This window comes from Schistocerca cancellata, chromosome 9, assembly GCF_023864275.1.
Source record: "Schistocerca cancellata isolate TAMUIC-IGC-003103 chromosome 9, iqSchCanc2.1, whole genome shotgun sequence".
NCBI classification, from domain to species: Eukaryota; Metazoa; Arthropoda; class Insecta; order Orthoptera; family Acrididae; genus Schistocerca; species Schistocerca cancellata.
This window is the reverse complement of record NC_064634.1, coordinates 158,703,264-158,722,024: the sequence shown is the minus strand read 5'-3', so window position 1 is coordinate 158,722,024 and position 18,761 is coordinate 158,703,264. Positions and strand designations below refer to the sequence as shown.

Genomic DNA, 18,761 nt, shown 5'->3' with positions numbered 1-18,761 from the left:
ATTATTGTTTTGAAATTATTTTGTTAAAACATTTTCTTCTGTGGACAATTTGTTTTGTGTTTGGACTGACATTTAAACTGACTGGATGGCAGGTAGTGAGTGGAACAACAGCCTACAGCTGTAAGACAAAACAGATAACATTTTATCATCAGTGGATTGAGGGAGAAGTTTTGCTTTGAAAAACATAAGCTTTTCTTCACGAATATTATCTCTAGCTGACTCAGAAAGATCAAGCAGCACATTCACTTTGCTGCTTAACTTCATTAACGGCTGCCTGCAACCAGCAACAACAAGATAGATTTCACACAAAAGAAGAAGTAGATGACGATGATGAAAAAGAGAGAAGCTTGTTCCCATTTATTTGAAATTGACAAGCGGAACTGCTGTTAACATGAGACAAAGTGATTTTTGCAGTGTACCTCCCCCTCTCTCCCAATAACTAAGAGCAGAACTGATTCAAGTTGATTATCTAGTAAGTTTATCACTTTTGTCCTCGAGTCATTCATGGTGCCATACCTAAATAAAATCTTCTCGAATTTCACAGACAGTTCAGTCAGTTACTTGTATGTTTATCTTATCATCTGCACACCAATATAGTTCACTGAACTCCCATGAAAACACTCCTACATTGTACAACTCAATAACACTCAAACCCTTATAATTAATGGTTCATGACTACCACCTTCTCATCAAATTTCAACCTTTCCCATACACTTTATCTTTTATTCTTTACAAGAGAACCTACTCTGGGTTTGGAAAAGAAAGAGTTGATGATGGAGTAAAGGTTTGTATCAAGACATAATGTACGCCAGAGTAGCATGTATTACATACAGGAGTAAAATTACCAAATTTAAATTCCCCATTAATACCACATGAACATAAATTATTATTCTGTAACTACAATTCTTTTCAGCACTTGATGCCTGTGCAATACTTGATTTATTCTGAAACATAATGCATTGAGTGTCTGTATGAGTACTCATTTCAGTCATTACTTTTTCAAAGATGTGTTGTCAATACTGTTTCACAGCTTGTATTATCAATATGGCACTGCTGCCCACCTAAACACTTGACTGATTTCCTGAAGACTTATTACCTGCAGGATGAGGTTATATTTTATACAATTAGACATTTTTCTGATAAACATGTGTAGTCACCTGAAAATGGGAATTAGTCTCTTTCCAGAAAATTAATGCAGAACAAATGATTCAGCCTTGCATAACACCCAATAAGAATTCAAATTAAATGATTTATTTTATTAATTTTAAAGCTAATGCAGAATTATTTCATATAAACATTTATTAAAAAAATAAGTGAATGTGTAATCAACTGTGTGTTGTCACTTCATAGCACAGCAAGAATATTTCTCTTTATGTAGGCATCTTGGGGAACATCACTGAACTTCAAAAGGGCTCTTTAATTCAATACACTGTTGATAACAGAAACTGAATCAAAGAACCTGAAGTCATATTTTGACCAAAACAATCATTCATATTTCCATAAGGCATTCATTGGTGAACTAAAGACAGAAACAAACCATAGGTAGTACCTGTTCATAAAAGTACGGTACAGTCCTGCTGTTTGCTGTTGTACAGACTCTATCTGGTCCACGTGATAGAAGATCTGATTCTTCATTCTCCTCATTCTCCTTGTGGTCATCTTTTATGGACAGTTTTTTGATCTGATTGTTTAGATCATTATCTTCATTTAGAGAAATATTACATAATGCTAAAACAAGATTGTTTTCTGTCTCATTTTTTCCATTCTTCTCCTCACTGTTCTTGTCATTCTTTGCTTCCGATGCTTTGGTTCTGCTGATGTTGTTGGTGGTGATATTGTTGTGGGTGACTGTGGACTTCACGGAACTGCAATGAAAACAAACAGGCATGCTGACATTAGATAAACTGTTCTCCTGATTGTCACTATGTATTTTACATCTGGCTGAGAAGCTTTAATATTATTACTGTTGCAATGTTACACCACAGAGGCCTACTGCAACCTCCCAAGTCTCTCCAGCCTCCCTAAATTAACTGAAGAAAATCTTTCTATTTCCTCATCTATAGAAATTTTCCAGGGCTACCTCCATCTGACTTAGCCTATGATCTTTCTTTTTGTTATATCTCTCTTCTTTCCACATTTTTTACTTATTCACTAACCAAACTTAAAACTTTTGTAAGGGACAAGCTATTGCTTATGTTATTGTCTTTTTTTCAGTGCCACCTAGCATATGGGTTGGAAGCTTAAAAAATTTCCTTGGCAAATAAAAGTTGTTAGGTTCATCTCTGGAGTGAGAAAGCACAAAGACTATCTATATGTCCCTTTATGTGCTTAGTTGTCTGTTGCATACAAAGGAAAACCTGCAGAAGCACAAATAGCAACAGACTATATATAACCATGGCACATTTCACAGGTAAATGATTAACATCTTGATCACAATATTTAAGAAACAAAAAAACATGTATATTGGGATACAATTATTTGAAATTCTTCCAATGCAATCACACAGTGCATCACTGAATGCCTCCAGGAACACTGCATAAAGATTTTTTTACACATTTTACACTAGAGAAGAATTTAAAGAGAGATAAACTTTCATTTTCTATTGAAGTTGCTGTGGCCACAATTTTTACTCCTATTGATACATTTTAATAATTCCTACCAACATCCATTAGGCACAAGACTCTTGATGACAACACCATTCAATACTGTCACATAGTGCCATTTAGAAATAATTACTACATTATAATTCTATTCTTTAGTATTTTACTTAAGGAATTTATTGACTGTTAATTGATGGCTGCCAAAGATGTACAATAAAACTGCTTGCCAGTTCCATCTCTTGAAAGGCAGTGATGTGAAAGACCAAGTCAGAAAATACACTCCTGGAAATTGAAATAAGAACACCGTGAATTCATTGTCCCAGGAAGGGGAAACTTTATTGACACATTCCTGGGGTCAGATACATCACATGATCACACTGACAGAACCACAGCCACATAGACACAGGCAACAGAGCATGCACAATGTCGGCACTAGTACAGTGTATATCCACCTTTCGCAGCAATGCAGGCTGCTATTCTCCCATGGAGACGATCGTAGAGATGCTGGATGTAGTCCTGTGGAACGGCTTGCCATGCCATTTCCACTTGGCACCTCAGTTGGACCAGCGTTCGTGCTGGACGTGCAGACCACGTGAGACGACGCTTCATCCTGTCCCAAACATGCTCAATGGGGGACAGATCCGGAGATCTTGCTGGCCAGGGTAGTTGACTTACACCTTCTAGAGCACGTTGGGTGCCACGGGATACATGCGGACGTGCATTGTCCTGTTGGAACAGCAAGTTCCCTTGCCGGTCTAGGAATGGTAGAACGATGGGTTCGATGACGGTTTGGATGTACCGTGCACTATTCAGTGTCCCCTCGACGATCACCAGTGGTGTACGGCCAGTGTAGGAGATCGCTCCCCACACCATGATGCCGGGTGTTGGCCCTGTGTGCCTCGGTCGTATGCAGTCCTGATTGTGGCGCTCACCTGCACGGCGCCAAACACGCATACGACCATCATTGGCACCAAGGCAGAAGCGACTCTCATCGCTGAAGACGACACGTCTCCATTCGTCCCTCCATTCACGCCTGTCGCGACACCACTGGAGGCGGGCTGCACGATGTTGGGGCATGAGCGGAAGACGGCCTAACGGTGTGTGGGACCGTAGCCCAGCTTCATGGAGACGGTTGCGAATGGTCCTCGCCGATACCCCAGGAGCAACAGTGTCCCTAATTTGCTGGGAAGTGGCGGTGCGGTCCCCTACGGCACTGCGTAGGATCCTACGGTCTTGGCGTGCATCCGTGCGTCGCTGCGGTCCGGTCCCAGGTCGACGGGCACTTGCACCTTCCGCCGACCACTGGCGACAACATCGATGTACTGTGGAGACCTCACGCCCCACGTGTTGAGCAATTCGGCGGTATGTCCACCCGGCCTCCCGCATGCCCACTATACGCCCTCGCTCAAAGTCCGTCAACTGCACATACGGTTCACGTCCACGCTGTCGCGGCATGCTACCAGTGTTAAAGACTGCGATGGAGCTCCGTATGCCACGGTAAACTGGCCGACACTGACGGCGGCGGTGCACAAATGCTGCGCAGCTAGCGCCATTCTACAGCCAACACCGCGGTTCCTGGTGTGTCCGCTGTGCCGTGCGTGTGATCATTGCTTGTACAGCCCTCTCGCAGTGTCCAGAGCAAGTATGGTGGGTCTGACACACCAATGTCAATGTGTTCTTTTTTCCATTTCCAGGAGTGTATATGCTGATCTCAGTGTCACTTGGTATTTCCCATTATTTCTCTTTCATGTGTGACTGGCATGATGAGTAACCCACATCTGTCCATTTTAACTGCTTCAGCATATGAACTTCTTTATGTTTTTGCCTACTTATATGCAACATTCAGGAGAAGCAACTATCAGTAGCATCATTAAGAAGATTGATTGACGAAAAATACAAGCAAGTCCAGAGAGTAAGTTTGGCTTGTCGAAACATGATCAATCAGTAGAGCACAAAATGAACTAAGGTAACCTCAAAAGTGCTATGTTTGCTTCAGGCTGAGTTTCACCATAATTGACATCTTCTTTAACTCACTTGTCATAGTGATATACCATGTTTTGAATCCTTATGTCAAATTATGCTGTCAGTCACGGCAACTATATTGTGACAGCCTGTTTGACTTTTAGATGCAAAACAGGATGAAAATCAACTGGTGTGAGGTTAAGCAGTAGAGGGATGAGCAAATGTGTTTCAGGCCTAGTCTGTAAAGAGTCGCTGGACTGCACATACAGGAAACTCAACCACCATTCGACCTCACATATTTCAAAATACAGTGCACAGGAATTCCTGTATTGTTATAACTCAACCACCAATAGACCTATTATATCCCAAAAGCTCCTGTCTAGTTATAGCTACTCTGATGTTAATTTTTTGTGTCAAAGAAGTACTCCCTGGATTTCCAGTTCACTTCTGGAGTCTCATGAAACTCACATCCCTACAACAAAGTGTTACCTTCCAATATCTGTATGAGAGTTGGACAATTTCAGCAGATATTATAGTCATGGGTTACTATGGTCACAGTTTTACATTTCTGAACATTTAAAGCAAGTTGCCGATCCTTGCACAACTTAGAAATTTTATGAGATCTGACTGAATATTTATGCAGCTTCTTTCAAGCAGTACTTCATTATAGATAACTGCATCATCTGCAACAATTTGAGATTACTATTAATATTGTCCAAAAGATCATTAATTTGTGGGACATGCACTGATGAAATTGTCATAGTAAATATGTTTCATTTATCTCCATATCTCTGAGACACTCATGATTTATTCATTACACATTTTACAAACTTGGCAGTGAGTACCAGTACTGATAGATTCTGTGCAATCAGAAATTGTACCATTGAAAGCACTTCACACTCTGAAAGCATTTCAGCTGCTTTGGGTATCAACACACCTATCATTGAGTGTCTGCATTCCTGTCATCCCTAGCAGTGATGTCCTCATTTAAATTTCAAATCAGTAGCAGCTTAAAGTGCAAAAAAGTTACTCCCTTATCTTTTGTATGAATTGATTGAACACTGATGGAATCTCTTCACCATGTATCAGATTTGGTTGATTGTGAGAGGTTGAAATTCTGTGTTGTATTGAATCTTCAAATTTGGCAAGTGCTCTTGGAAGAACGAGAAAGACTGAACATTTGCATCAGTATGTGGCATGTTTTCAGGCATGAGGGGACTAGAGCAAAAGCGGACCAAGCACAAAAAATTGAAAATTCTAGGTATAAGACAGTTGGATGCAAAATATCAATAATTCTTCAGAGCAACAGTGAACAAATTAGATAGATCAATATTCTGTCTGTAGGCTGTAGTAATTCCTTGATGCTCTGAGACAACAGTGCCATCTTTCAGAGTAATGGTGGACCAAGTCCAGTTTAATATTCAGTGTGCAAGATGCAGTGGTTACTTGAGGCTCTGAGACAATAGCACCTTCTGGCTATGGTGGAACCACTTCATGCTGCAAAGCGAATTACAGAAAATCTGGAGGGAAAACATGCACACAATGAAATTTATGTGGCCAGATTTGATTTGCAGAAGGCTTTGTCTTTCCTTAAACCATCTACGTCTACATCACATGATATAAGAAAACCATACATGTAGTATATGCATGACTGGATCCCCACATATTCGGCCACAATGTTCATGGGTGTGCTTTACAGGCCAGGCATGGTCCTTGCTTTACCTTGGGAGGATATTTGTAAGCCAGATGATTCATTAGGCTGAGTACAACAAGCCTCCTGCAGCAGCCATAGTGTCTGGGGGAGCAAGCCACACTAATACATGGCGTACGGGTTGCAATATACAGCACTGCAGTCAGAGCTCCAGACCGAACATCAGCTGCCTAGAGTCTGCGCTTTGGACCACAATGTCTGCCACTGCCACTACCCATCAGACGTTGCCATCTGCTGCCTTCACCAGGATGAGGCACTGGACATGTCAGTCGCTCACACATCTGGACCTATATCTCAATGGCCCACGAGCTTACAGCTTTATGGTTCACTGCCACTGAACATCCATGGTGTTTCACACTTTATCACCAATTCTGACAATAATGGACTTTGTCATGCTGGGCACCCACTACACATAATCAAGATGGACTTTACACTTTTAGTCAAGTGTGGAATTTTGTCCTCTGAAGCTGTACTGAGTTAACACATGATCGATAAACAAAGAGCTATTATTGCAAGGTTTGAATTCATTCACTACCAGCCACACAACTCATCCAAGGTTATAACAGTGTGAACACAATTTTGGCACTATCTTTCAATCAACCCACAGCCATCATGTATACGTAGGATAGAAGGTAGAGGATCGCAACAAATAGTAAACTGTATAAGAATGCATTTAAAATGTATTCATCAAGCCACAAACATTCTCTTTATTATGATGCAAGTTCTGGACAGAATCAAAACAGTAAGGTGGCTCTCATCCCAGTAAAAACTAGTCAATGATACAAAAATGCAGGTGGAAACAACTGACCACAAATTTTTGGTATCGGGCTATTAATTTTTACCGAATGATGGTGACTTTGGTTTAATAGAGAAAGCTGCAAGTAAGATCCAATATATCTATGGCCCAGAGTATTGCTGCAACACAAAACACCACAATTTGAAGTCAATGTAATGAAAGGAGAACATTTTACAAAACCATTAGAACAGGCAATTAAAAACAGAAAATAAAATATTGATGGCTATGAGATAAACTAGTTAGAAAATTTTATGGATGAAGTATGAAAGAGGCATGCCTTCTACAATGATATTTAAAGGGAGGCTAAGTGATTTGGTTACTCATGGAGGTAAATTTTATGATTGAAGAAAAGTGGAAATAAACTAAATTCAGTAGCCAGTGTCCATTAGGAACAGATTACAGCTTTAAAAGATTCACAGGTCCATTACAATGCGTACTACAAGAATCTTCCATCTACAGAGATTTCTACAACAGGAAATCACAAAACAACCAGCAAGATTTTCAAGAACACTATGATTCAGTAAGTCGGGATAAAATGGTATTTGTATGACGGAGAAGAAGGAAAAGAAGAAGAAGAAGCAATGTTAAATGAGCTTGCTTGGAGGCTTACAGTTTGGATAATCAGTTATAAGAAAATTAATTTAACAGGGCAAATTAAAATATGGAAAGGGACAGAGACAGGTTTAATTATATTTCAAGTCAGAAAGGAAAATTTTCAGTGCACTAGTGAACAACATCCAGTAAATTGAATAGAAACTGTAAAAAAAAAAAGCTTCTATAGTAATGAAAATGTCTCTGTATACTGTATTCCAGATTAGCTTTATATCTAATTTTTAATTGTAAAAAATAATGTTTAATTCTTCATCTGCAATTAAATATAGTATTTCAATTTAATATCAGTTTTTCTCAAAAGAGAAAAATATGGCATAGGTCTCCAAGTACTCTACTGGCTGATACTTGCAAATGACCAGCAACAGTGTCAAAAGCTAGTCTAGAACATAGTTTTAAATTGTCACGGATGGAAAAGTTTAACTTTGTTGCACAGTGTTACATGACAGAAATTAATTTGATGAAGACTACTCTTAGGAAGAGAGCAAGACCATAACAGCAAAAACCTGAAGCTATGATATTCAGACATTGTTTGCTAGCACCATTCATTGTATTCTTACAAATGAGAGGAATAATATGTCATGAGTAGAGTCCAAATTTTAATGAAAAGTCATATTTTTTTCCTGAGCTTTAAGGAGAATTTCACACCAATTTATATGAATCCAGGTATTGCAGCACAGAAAAATGTGTTTTTATTGTGCATATGAAGTCATATTTACATCTTTTTCAGTAACAGGTCATGATTCAGCCAACTTTTTGCCAAAAATTCATATATAGGCACCAAGGAATAGTTAATGGTTAAATGGAGGAATGTATGAGTGGTACAGACAGTAGAGGGAGACCAAGACTTGACTACAGTATGTATGTTCAAGAGGAGGTAGGTTGCTGTAGCTATGCGGACAAAGACTAGTGTAGAGCACTGCATCAAACCAACCCCTATACTAAGACCACAGTGATTCAACAGCTCTGAATGGAAATGTTCAAGTGGACAATGCCATCGTAAACTAGTTACAAAATAGCAATATCTCCAGAAATATGGCTGAGCGGTCACACACATCAATGCTGTGTGGGACCATGACTTCATCACAATGAACAAAAGACTGTTAATGGCTGGATGCTGGTCATTTACCAGTTTTTAACCAATTGTTTATTTCTATTCAAATGTTTCTTTTATGTAATTTACAAAGGGCTCTCCACGCGCTATACCCATTTGTGGTGTAGAGCATATGTTCACAATGTCCAGTCGGAGACAAGAAATGGCAGGACAACATGTGCTAGTCAGTGGCAGCCTTTCCTTTGTATTCTGCTTGTGCAGCAGACTGGCACTTCTGTTATTGAGGATATACAGGGCATTCCATGAGGAGTGGTCTTTATTTAGAGATACAATAGGAATGATCATTTGAAGCAAAAAATGTTTGAGATGTAGTAAGAAGATCCCTGACAGTTCACAGCACTGCTGCCAGCTTTCAGTTGTGAGATGCTAATGGCTGCAGGAAAATAGTAGCCGTCTATGAGTTTTGACAACCCTGAGTCATTGTGAGTCATTGCCTTAGAGATGTTTACAACACCACATTATGTTACTTGTTGAGGCATGCCCGCGAAGCTGCTGTGTCTAGCCCACTGTAACTGTCAGGGATCAGCTTACGCTGACTCAACTATAATAAAAATGGTCTCTATGATGCATATCTTAAGGCCTATGGGCATCTCTTCCTCTCTGATTCTATGAAACCCTGCTAGCTCTTTGCTTTCAATATTTTAGAGGATGTAGTATGGACCAAAACAAAAAAAAAATTGTCTTTTCAACATAGGCCCTAAAATCCATACCCTAAGAAGTCTGAGCACTTGTTAAGCAGAAGAAATTTGTTTCACAGATGCAAAGATGAAAAAGTGCTCAGTTATACTAGAGCTCAGTTATACTAGACTTTTTTGCTCTGAATGATCATTCTTGTCACATCCCTGAATATTGACCATGCCTTATGGGACTCCCTGTATATACATTCGCACCTTAATGTTGAAATGTTATTAAAGATTATGTCTCATATGCGAATCTTGGTTGTGATCACAAGAAATGCATTACTTATGTTATGTGGATGCCCTTTCTTCATTTTCTGCTTTTATCACTCACAGTCATTTCTTTTATTAACATACACAACTTTTGCACAATCTGTACTGAAATATTATTAATAAATTTGACTCAAAGTGGAATTTACAATTTGGCGACTGAGTGATTGGCATCATATCCCAAAGTCCATGTTAAGCTGGAAAAAACAATTTGATTGGGAGTTGATGAAGCTAACGAATACGGTTATGAAATTCAGGTAGTGGTGATGGACTAATCTGTAGTGAAGCCTGAGCTCTAAGGAAAATTGGAAGATGACAATGTGGCTGTAAATTTGCAAACAAAACAAATGTGAATATAAAACCTAAAGTGGAAGCTGATAAATTTATATTATTTTCTGTTTACTTGCATCTAGAGTCCTGCAGTATATATATACAGGGTGGTCCATCTGAAGTTTCGGATGAGATTATCTCGAAAACTATACATCGGGTAAAAATAGTGGGTAAGACAAGTTCATAAGCTCAAAGGGGGACATCAAATGATACTACAAGTGACCCCACTCCCACCCCCTTGGGTGCGGCAGGGGGCAGCTTTCAAATCTTAAATGGAAACCCCCACTTTTAATTCAGATTCGGATGCTCCATAAAAAAGTAATCAAGTTTTGTCTGAAACATTTTTTTAAACCATTGACAGGTGGCACTGAAATCAAGAACAATTAAAATTGGGGAAGAACTCCAATTTATTTAGAATGATCCAAGAAGGACTCATCAAATTGATACAAAATGTGTACCAATTCTTTCACTACACCAAATTAAGCTATTTTTTTTTTTTTTTTTTTTCAAAATCTATCCTACCTGCCACAGTTTTTGATGGAGGGAGGTGGAATGGTATTAATATCTCATTAGGGAGCTCTTCATTACTGCATTACTCACCCGACTGTGGCGCTACTGTGGCAAAACTGCGAACTATGGCTCAGTATAAAGGTCAGTGTAATACGATTAGACGTCACTTCACTTTCAGATCGTGAACCATAAACATCAACTGACAAAAGTAAATTATTCTTTAGAGAAACATGACTCACTATCCTCCAACAGTGGCAGAGCGGTTCTAGGCATTACAGTCTGGAACCGCGTGACCGTTATGGTCGCAGATTCGAATCCTGCCTCGGGCATGGTTGTGTGTGATGTCCTTAGGTTAGTTAGGTTTAAGTAGTTGTAACTTCTAGGTGACTGATGACCTCAGAAATTAAGTCCCATAGTGCTCAGAGCCATTTGAACCATTTTCCTCCAACAGAGATATGATGTTAATTTTAGATGAATGTCATAACAATTACGCTGCAGCTGCGCAACTGTAGGCAGATCATTTCCCAAACAGATGACAACCAAGCAAAAACATTATTCAAAATTGCACTCAACAAGTTCGAAATGGATACATGCACCATCCATCTTGTCATCGTGAATACTGTGAAAATGACACTCGTAGTCTTATCGTTCTCGCCTGTGTTCAACTGGACCCTGAAACGAGTAGTCATGTGATTCAGAGACAAAGTGGAATACTGAAATCAACTGTTTTCAGGATTCTGAAGGCACATAAATATCACGCGTATTATATCACACTGACACAGGCATTAATGCTGAAAGGTATGCAAATACGCGTGCATTTCTGCCAGTGGGCCTTGGAAATGATAAGAGGTGACAATGATTATTTTAAATATGTCATGTTCACTGATGAAGCCACATTCAAAAACAATGGCAAATTAAATCATCATGATTGTCATTATTGGTCCCCTGTCAATCCACACTGGCACAGACCCATTGACAATCAACACAAATGGTCGTTAATGGTCTGGTGTGGAATTTTAAATGGTTACTTGATAGGGCCATTTTTTTTTTTCACCAAAATGTTCCCAGGGAATCTTATTTACAACTCCTCTGCGATGGTTTGTTGGAGCTAATGGAAGATGTTTATTTAGAAACTACGCAACAAATGTGGCTCCAACAGGACGGAGCAGCTCCCCATTATGCTAAAAATGTGCGGAACATTTTATATTTACGATACCTGGTCAGTGGATAGGACGTGGCAGACCAATTCAGTGGCCTCCACGTTCACCAGACCTAACATCTATTCATTTTTTCTTGTGGAGTTATTTAAAAAATATTGTTTATGAACGACCAGCCCACAACCCGAAACGATATGGAGCAATGCATTTGAAGAGAGTGTGCAGCCATACCGTGGGATGTGCTGCTCAAAACTGTGGACAATTTTTGCAGATGATTGACTTTATGCATTGAAGCAAATGGGGATAATTTTCAACAATTTCTTCATGACTAATTTCAATAATTAAACACCCCAAATTGTGAGAGACAAAGGGACTCACACTAATGAAGCACCCCAACATGTGAGAGGCAAGGGGACTCACACCAACGAAGATCCCCATGGGAACATCTTTCTACTACGTCCAAGTTGTCATTCCTGGGTAATGCTAAAAGTAGGATACAATACATTTTGTACAAATATAGTTTAATTCGGCGCAACAAAAGAATTGGTGCACATTTTTTATTGATTTGATGCGTCTTTCTTGGATGATCCTAAATAAATCAGAGTTCTTCCCCAATTTTTCTTTTTTCTCAATTTCATTGCCATCAGTCAATGGTTTAAAAAATGTTTCAGACAAAACTTGATTACTTTTTTTATGGAGAATCTGAATCTGAATTAAAAAATGGGGGTTTCCATTTAAGATTTAAAAGTTGCTCCCTGCCCCACTAAAGAGGGCGGGGGCTGGAGGTCACTTATAGTATAATTTTATGTCCCCCTTTGAGCTTATGAACTTGTCTTACCCACTATTTTTACCCGATGAATAGTTTCCAAGATAATCTCATCCAAAACTTCAGATGGACCACCCTGTATATCAACAACAGAAGTTCCCCCCACAAACGATGGATCCTGCTGTTGGTGGGGAGGCTTGTGTGCCTCAGCAATAGAGATAGCCACGCTGTAGGTGCAACCACAGAAAGAGTATCTGCTGAGAGGCCAGACAAACGTGTGGTACCTGAAGGGTCACAGCAGCCTTTTCAGTAGCTTCAGGGGCAACTGTCTGGATAATTAACTATGGCCTTGTATCATTAACCAAAATGGCCTTGCTGTGTTGATCCTGTGAATGGCTGAAAGCAAGAGGAAACTACAGCTATAATTGTTTCTGAGGCCATACAACTGTATGGTGAATCTTCTTGGGTAAAATATTCCAGAGACAAAGTAGTCCCCCATTCCAGGTGAGAACTACTCAGGAGGCTGCAGTCATCTGGAGAAACAAAACTGGTGTTCTACAGATCACAGTGTAGAATGTTAGATCCCTTAATCATGTAAGTCGGTTAGAAAATTTAAAAAGAGAATTGGATAGGCTGAAGTTAGATGTAGCAAAAATTAATGAAGTTCAGTGGCAGAAGGAGCAGGACTTCTGGTCAGGCGAATACAGGATTATAAATATAAAATCAAATAGGGGTAATGCAGGAGTAAGTTTAATAATGAATAACAAAGCAGGAATGCAGTTAAGGTATTATGAGCAGCATAGAAAATGCATTATTGAAGCCAAGGCAGACAGAAAGCCCACACCCACCACAGTAGTAAAAGTTTATATGCCCACTAGCTCTGTAAATGATGAAGAGATTTAAGCAATGTGTGTGAGACACAAGAATTAATTCTGATAGTTAAAAGAGTGAAAATTTAATAGTCATGGGGAACTTGAATTCGATAGTAGGAAATGGAATAGGAGCAAAAATAGTAGGTCAATATGGACTGGGGGAACAAAATGAAAGTGGAAGCCATCTGACAGAATTTAGCACAGAGTATAATTAAATCATTGCTAACACTTGGTTTAAGAATCATGACAGAAGATTAAATATATGTGGAAGAGATCTGGAGACACCATAAAGTTCCAAATTGATTATGTAATGGTAAGACAGAGATTTCGAAACCAGATTTTAAATAGTACGATATTTTCAGGGACAGATGTGAACTCTGACCACAATTTATTGGTTATGAACTGTAGAATAAAAGTGAAGAAATTGCAAAAAAGTTAGAAAATAAAGGAGATGGGACCTGGACAAATTGAAAGAACCAGAGATTGTTGTGATTTTCAGAGGGAGCATTAGGGAATGTTTGACAACAACAGGGAAAAGGGATACAGTAGAAGATGAATGTGTAGTTTTGAGAGATGAAATAATGAAGGCAGCAGAGAACCAAAAGGGCAAAAAGACAAGGCCTTAGTAGAAATTGTTGAATAACACAAGAGTCATTGAATTTAACTGATGAAAGGAGACAACATGAAAATGTAGTATATGAACGAGGCAGAAAGCAAAAGAAATGTCTAAAAACTGAGATTGACAGGAAGTGTAAAACAGCTAGGCAGCAATGGTTAGAAGACAAATGTTTTAAGGATTTAGAAGCATCTATCAGTGAGGGAAAGGCAGATACCACCTAAGGAGAGCCGGAGAGATCTTTGGAGAAAAATGAACCACCTGTATGAATATTAAGAGCTCAGATGAAAAACTAGTTCTAAGCAAAGAAGGGAAAACTGAAATGTGGAAGGACTGCACAGAGCACCTATACAAGGAAGATGTACTAGGGGGCAATAATACAGAAATGAAAGAGGACATAGATGAAGATGAGAAAGGACATATGATACTGCAAGACAAATTTGACAGACCACTGAAAGATCTAAGTTGAAACAAGGCCCTGGGAGTAGACAATATTTTGTTAGACCTACTGATGGCCTTGGGTGAATTAGTCATGACAAAACTCTTCCATCTGGTGAGCTAGATGTATGAGACATGCAAAATAACCTTAGATTTCAAAAAGAATACAATAATTCCAATTTCAAAGAAAGCAGGTGTTGATAGGTGTAAATACTACCAGACTATCAATTTAATAAGTCATGGTTGCAAAATATTAACACGAATTCTTTACATAATAATGGAAAAGCTGATACAATCAACCTCAGGGAAGATCAGTTTGGATTCCAGAGAAATTTTGGAACGCTCTAAGCAATACTGACTCTACAACTTCTCTTAGAAGACAGGTTAAGGAAAGGCAAACCTATATTTCTTTTGTAGGCTTAGAGAAAGATTTTGACAATGTTGACTGGAATACTCTCTTTCAAATTCTGAAGGTGCCAGGGGTCAAATACAGGGAGCGAAAGGCTATTTACAATTTGTACAGAAACCAGATGGTAGTTATAAGAGTCGAGGGGCATGAAAGGGAAGCAGTAGTTGAGAAGGAAGTGAGACAGGGTTGTAGCCTATCCTCAATGTTACTCAATCTGTATACAGAGTAGACAGTAAAGGAAACAAAAGCAAAATTTGGAGTAGGAATGAAAATCCATGGAGAAGAAATAAAAACTTCGAGGTTTGCTGATGACATTGTAATTCTGTTTGAGACAGCAAAGGACCTGGAAGAGCAATTGAATGGAATGGACAGTGTCTTGAAAGGAGTATATAAGATGAACATCATCAAAAGCAAATGGAATGCAGCTGAAGTAATTCAAGTGATGCTGAGGGAATTAGGTTAGGAAATGAGATATTAAAGTAGTAGATGAGTTTTGCTAGATGAGTTTTGGGGAGCAAAATAACTGATGATGGTCAAAGTGGACAGAATATAAAATGTAGAGTGTTAATGGCAAGGAAAGCATTTCTGAAGAAGAGAAATTCATTAACATTGTCAGGAAGTCTTTCCTGAAAGTATTTGTATGGGGTTTAGTCATGTATGGAAGTGAAGGATGGATGATAAATAGTTTAGGCAAGAAGAGAATAGATTCTTTCAAAATTTGGTGCTACAGAAGAATGCTGAAGATTAGATGGGTAGATCATGTAGCTAATGAGGATGTACTGAACAGAAGTGGAGAGAAGAGGAATTTGTGGCACAACTTTACTACAAGAAGGGATCGGTTGGTAGGACATGTTCTGAGTCATCAAGGGTTCACCTATTTAGTATTAGAGGGAAATGTGGAAGGTAAAAATTGTAGAGGGAGACCAAGAGGTGAATACACTAAGCAGATTCAAAAGGATGTAGGTTGCAGTAGCTACTCAGAGATGAAGAAGCTTGCACAGGATGGAGTAGCAGGGAGAGCTGCATCAAACCCGTCTCTGGACTGTGGACCACAACAACAACATGAAACACAAATATTTCATTGAAAGCCAGCCCCCACTCTATTGCTCTCTATGGCCTATGGGAGGGTAGTCGGAAGCAGGGTTCGGGGGGGGGGGGGGGGGGGGATATCGGATGCCTCCCCCCTACTCTGTGGACTACTAATGTAGGTAATTTATTTGTGAATGACTGTTGTTATAAAGGTCAAATGAATTGTTGAAGACAAATTTCATTTGTGAATAAATGTGTCAGGTTCCAGTTTAGACAGATGTATAAGAAATGTATGTGTGTGAAACCCACACACAATAATAACTGCTTTCTGCGGTCTAACAATTACTTCTTTCTTCAAAGTCTCATTAATCAATGAATGAAAATATGCAAACAATGTTAAGTTATTGTTTTCCTAGGCCACATGGTTAATAACTATTCTAATGGCAAAGGTAAATGAACATAAATATTTCAGCAGGTCTACTATACTGTTTTTACAGTTTCAGTTTTCATAAAAAAACAAACAAAGAGTTATATAGCTTTCTGCTCTGTTGGAGGGTGGGCATTTTCATAGTACTAAACAAAGCAATGACAGTTGGATCGCATCATTGTTCCAAATTTTGCAAAGTAACCAAGTCAGATTCCAAAAGCGATTTCACATCAGCCTGGTAATCTTTGACAATTTTCAGATGTAAAAATGGCATGGTTATCAAGTCAGATATCATATCAAATACAAATAAACAATTCTGTTACCTGTTGGCTACCAGTAAAACATTCAGAGCATAAATGTTTTGAAGCAGTTAATGCCAGGAAAACTTAACTATCTACCTTTGTAGTCAGATTAGATTAGATTAGATCAGATTAGTACTTGTTTCATAGATCATGAATACGACACTTTGTAATGATGTGGAACGTGTCAGGTTAATAAAAGGTGTCAATAGAAGGTATTACATTACACAAAATATTACACAACACTATATATATATATATATATATATATATATATATATATATATATATATATATATATATGTTGTCTGCTTGTATGTGTGTGTGTGTGTGTGTGTGTGCGCGCGCGTGTGAGTGTATACCTGTCCCTTTTTCCCCCCAAGGTAAGTCTTTCCGCTTCCGGGATTGGAATGACTCCTTACCCTCTCCATTAGAACCCACATCCTTTCGTCTTTCCCTCTCCTTCCCTATTTCCTGATGAAGCAACAGTGGGTTGCGAAAGCTTGAAATTTGTGTGTGTGTGTGTGTGTGTGTGTGTGTGTGTGTGTGTTTGTGTTTGTTATTGCCTCTATCAACGTACCAATGCTTTCGTTTGGTAAGTTACAGAATCTTTATTTTTAGATATTTTTCCCATGTGGAATGTTTCCCTCTATAAAAAAAGATGATGAGACTTACCAAACAAAAGCGCTGGCAGGTCGATAGAAACACAAACAAACACAAACATACACACAAAATTCAAGCTTTCGCAACCAACAGTTGCCTCATCAGGAAAGAGGGAAGCAGAGGGAAAGACGAAAGGATTTGGGTTTTAAGGGAGAGGGTAAGGAGTCATTCCAATCCCGGGAGCGGTAAGACCCACCTTAGGGGGAAAAAAGGACAGGTATAAACTCGCGCACACACACACACATCCATCCGCACATACACAGACACAAGCAGACATTTGTAAAGGCCTTTACAAATGTCTGCCGGTGTCCGCGCACATGCGGACGGACATGCGTGCGTGCGCGAGCGCACACCCCCCCCCCCCCCCCCCAAGGCAAGACCCTCTACTCCCGGGACAGGAACAATTCCCCACCCTCCCCCCCCAAAAAACCCAAATCCCCCCCTCCGCACCCCACTCCCCACTCCGCGGTACAAACTGCCTTAGACGACGCTGCGAACACCTCGTGGTTTATGCAAGATGGTGCCCGGCCACATCGCATGGCCGACGTCTTTAATTTCCTGAATGAATATTTCGATGATCGTATGATTGCTTTGGGCTATCAGAAACATACAGGAGGCGGCGTGGATTGGCCTCCCTATTCGTCAGACATGAACCCCTGTGACTTCTTTCTGTGGGGACACTTGAAAGACCAGGTGTACCGCCAGAATCCAGAAACAATTGAACAGCTGAAACAGTACATCTCATCTGCATGTGAAGCCATTCCGCCAGACACGTTGTCAAAGGTTTCGGGTAATTTCATTCAGAGACTACGCCATATTATTGCTACGCATGGTGGATATGTGGAAAATATCGTACTATAGAGTTTCCCAGACCGCAGCGCCATCTGTTGTACCTAATGTAATTTCGAAAGTTTGTCTGCCTGAAAATGTACTGTTGTCCCAAGCATATTGCAACAAACGGTGTATTTCTATCGCTGCTCGTTTAGTTTTTATAGCCGTTTCAAATATACTGGTCATTTTTGAAACACCCAGTATATATACACTCCTGGAAATGGAAAAAAGAACACATTGACACCGGTGTGTCAGACCCACCATACTTGCTCCGGACACTGCGAGAGGGCTGTAAAAGCAATGATCACACGCACGGCACAGCGGACACACCAGGAACCGCGGTGTTGGCCGTCGAATGGCGCTAGCTGCGCAGCATTTGTGCACCGCCGCCATCAGTGTCAACCAGTTTGCCATGGCATATGGAGCTCCATCGCAGTCTTTAACACTGGTAGCATGCTGCGACAGCATGGACGTGAACCGTATGTGCAGTTGACGGACTTTGAGCGAGGGCGTATAGTGGGCACGAGGGAGGCCGGGTGGACATACCGCCGAATTGCTCAACACGTGGGGTGTGAGGTCTCCACAGTACATCGATGTTGTCGCCAGTGGTCGGCGGAAGGTGCACGTGCCCGTCGACCTGGGACCGGACCGCAGCGACGCACGGATGCACGCCAA

The 18,761-nt window shown here is 39.9% G+C and overlaps 1 protein-coding gene across 5 annotated transcripts in view; it reads right to left on the bottom strand.

Moving 5' to 3' along the window:
- Positions 1 to 18,761, bottom strand: part of LOC126101586 (histone acetyltransferase KAT6A-like) — a 295,397-nt gene that overhangs the window by 66,865 nt on the left and 209,771 nt on the right. For all 5 annotated transcript variants that reach the window (XM_049912240.1, XM_049912244.1, XM_049912242.1 and 2 more), the window contains one exon: positions 1,550 to 1,865. In XM_049912240.1, coding sequence (XP_049768197.1) covers positions 1,550 to 1,865 — 316 coding nt within the window. The remainder of the gene's footprint in view (positions 1 to 1,549; positions 1,866 to 18,761) is intronic.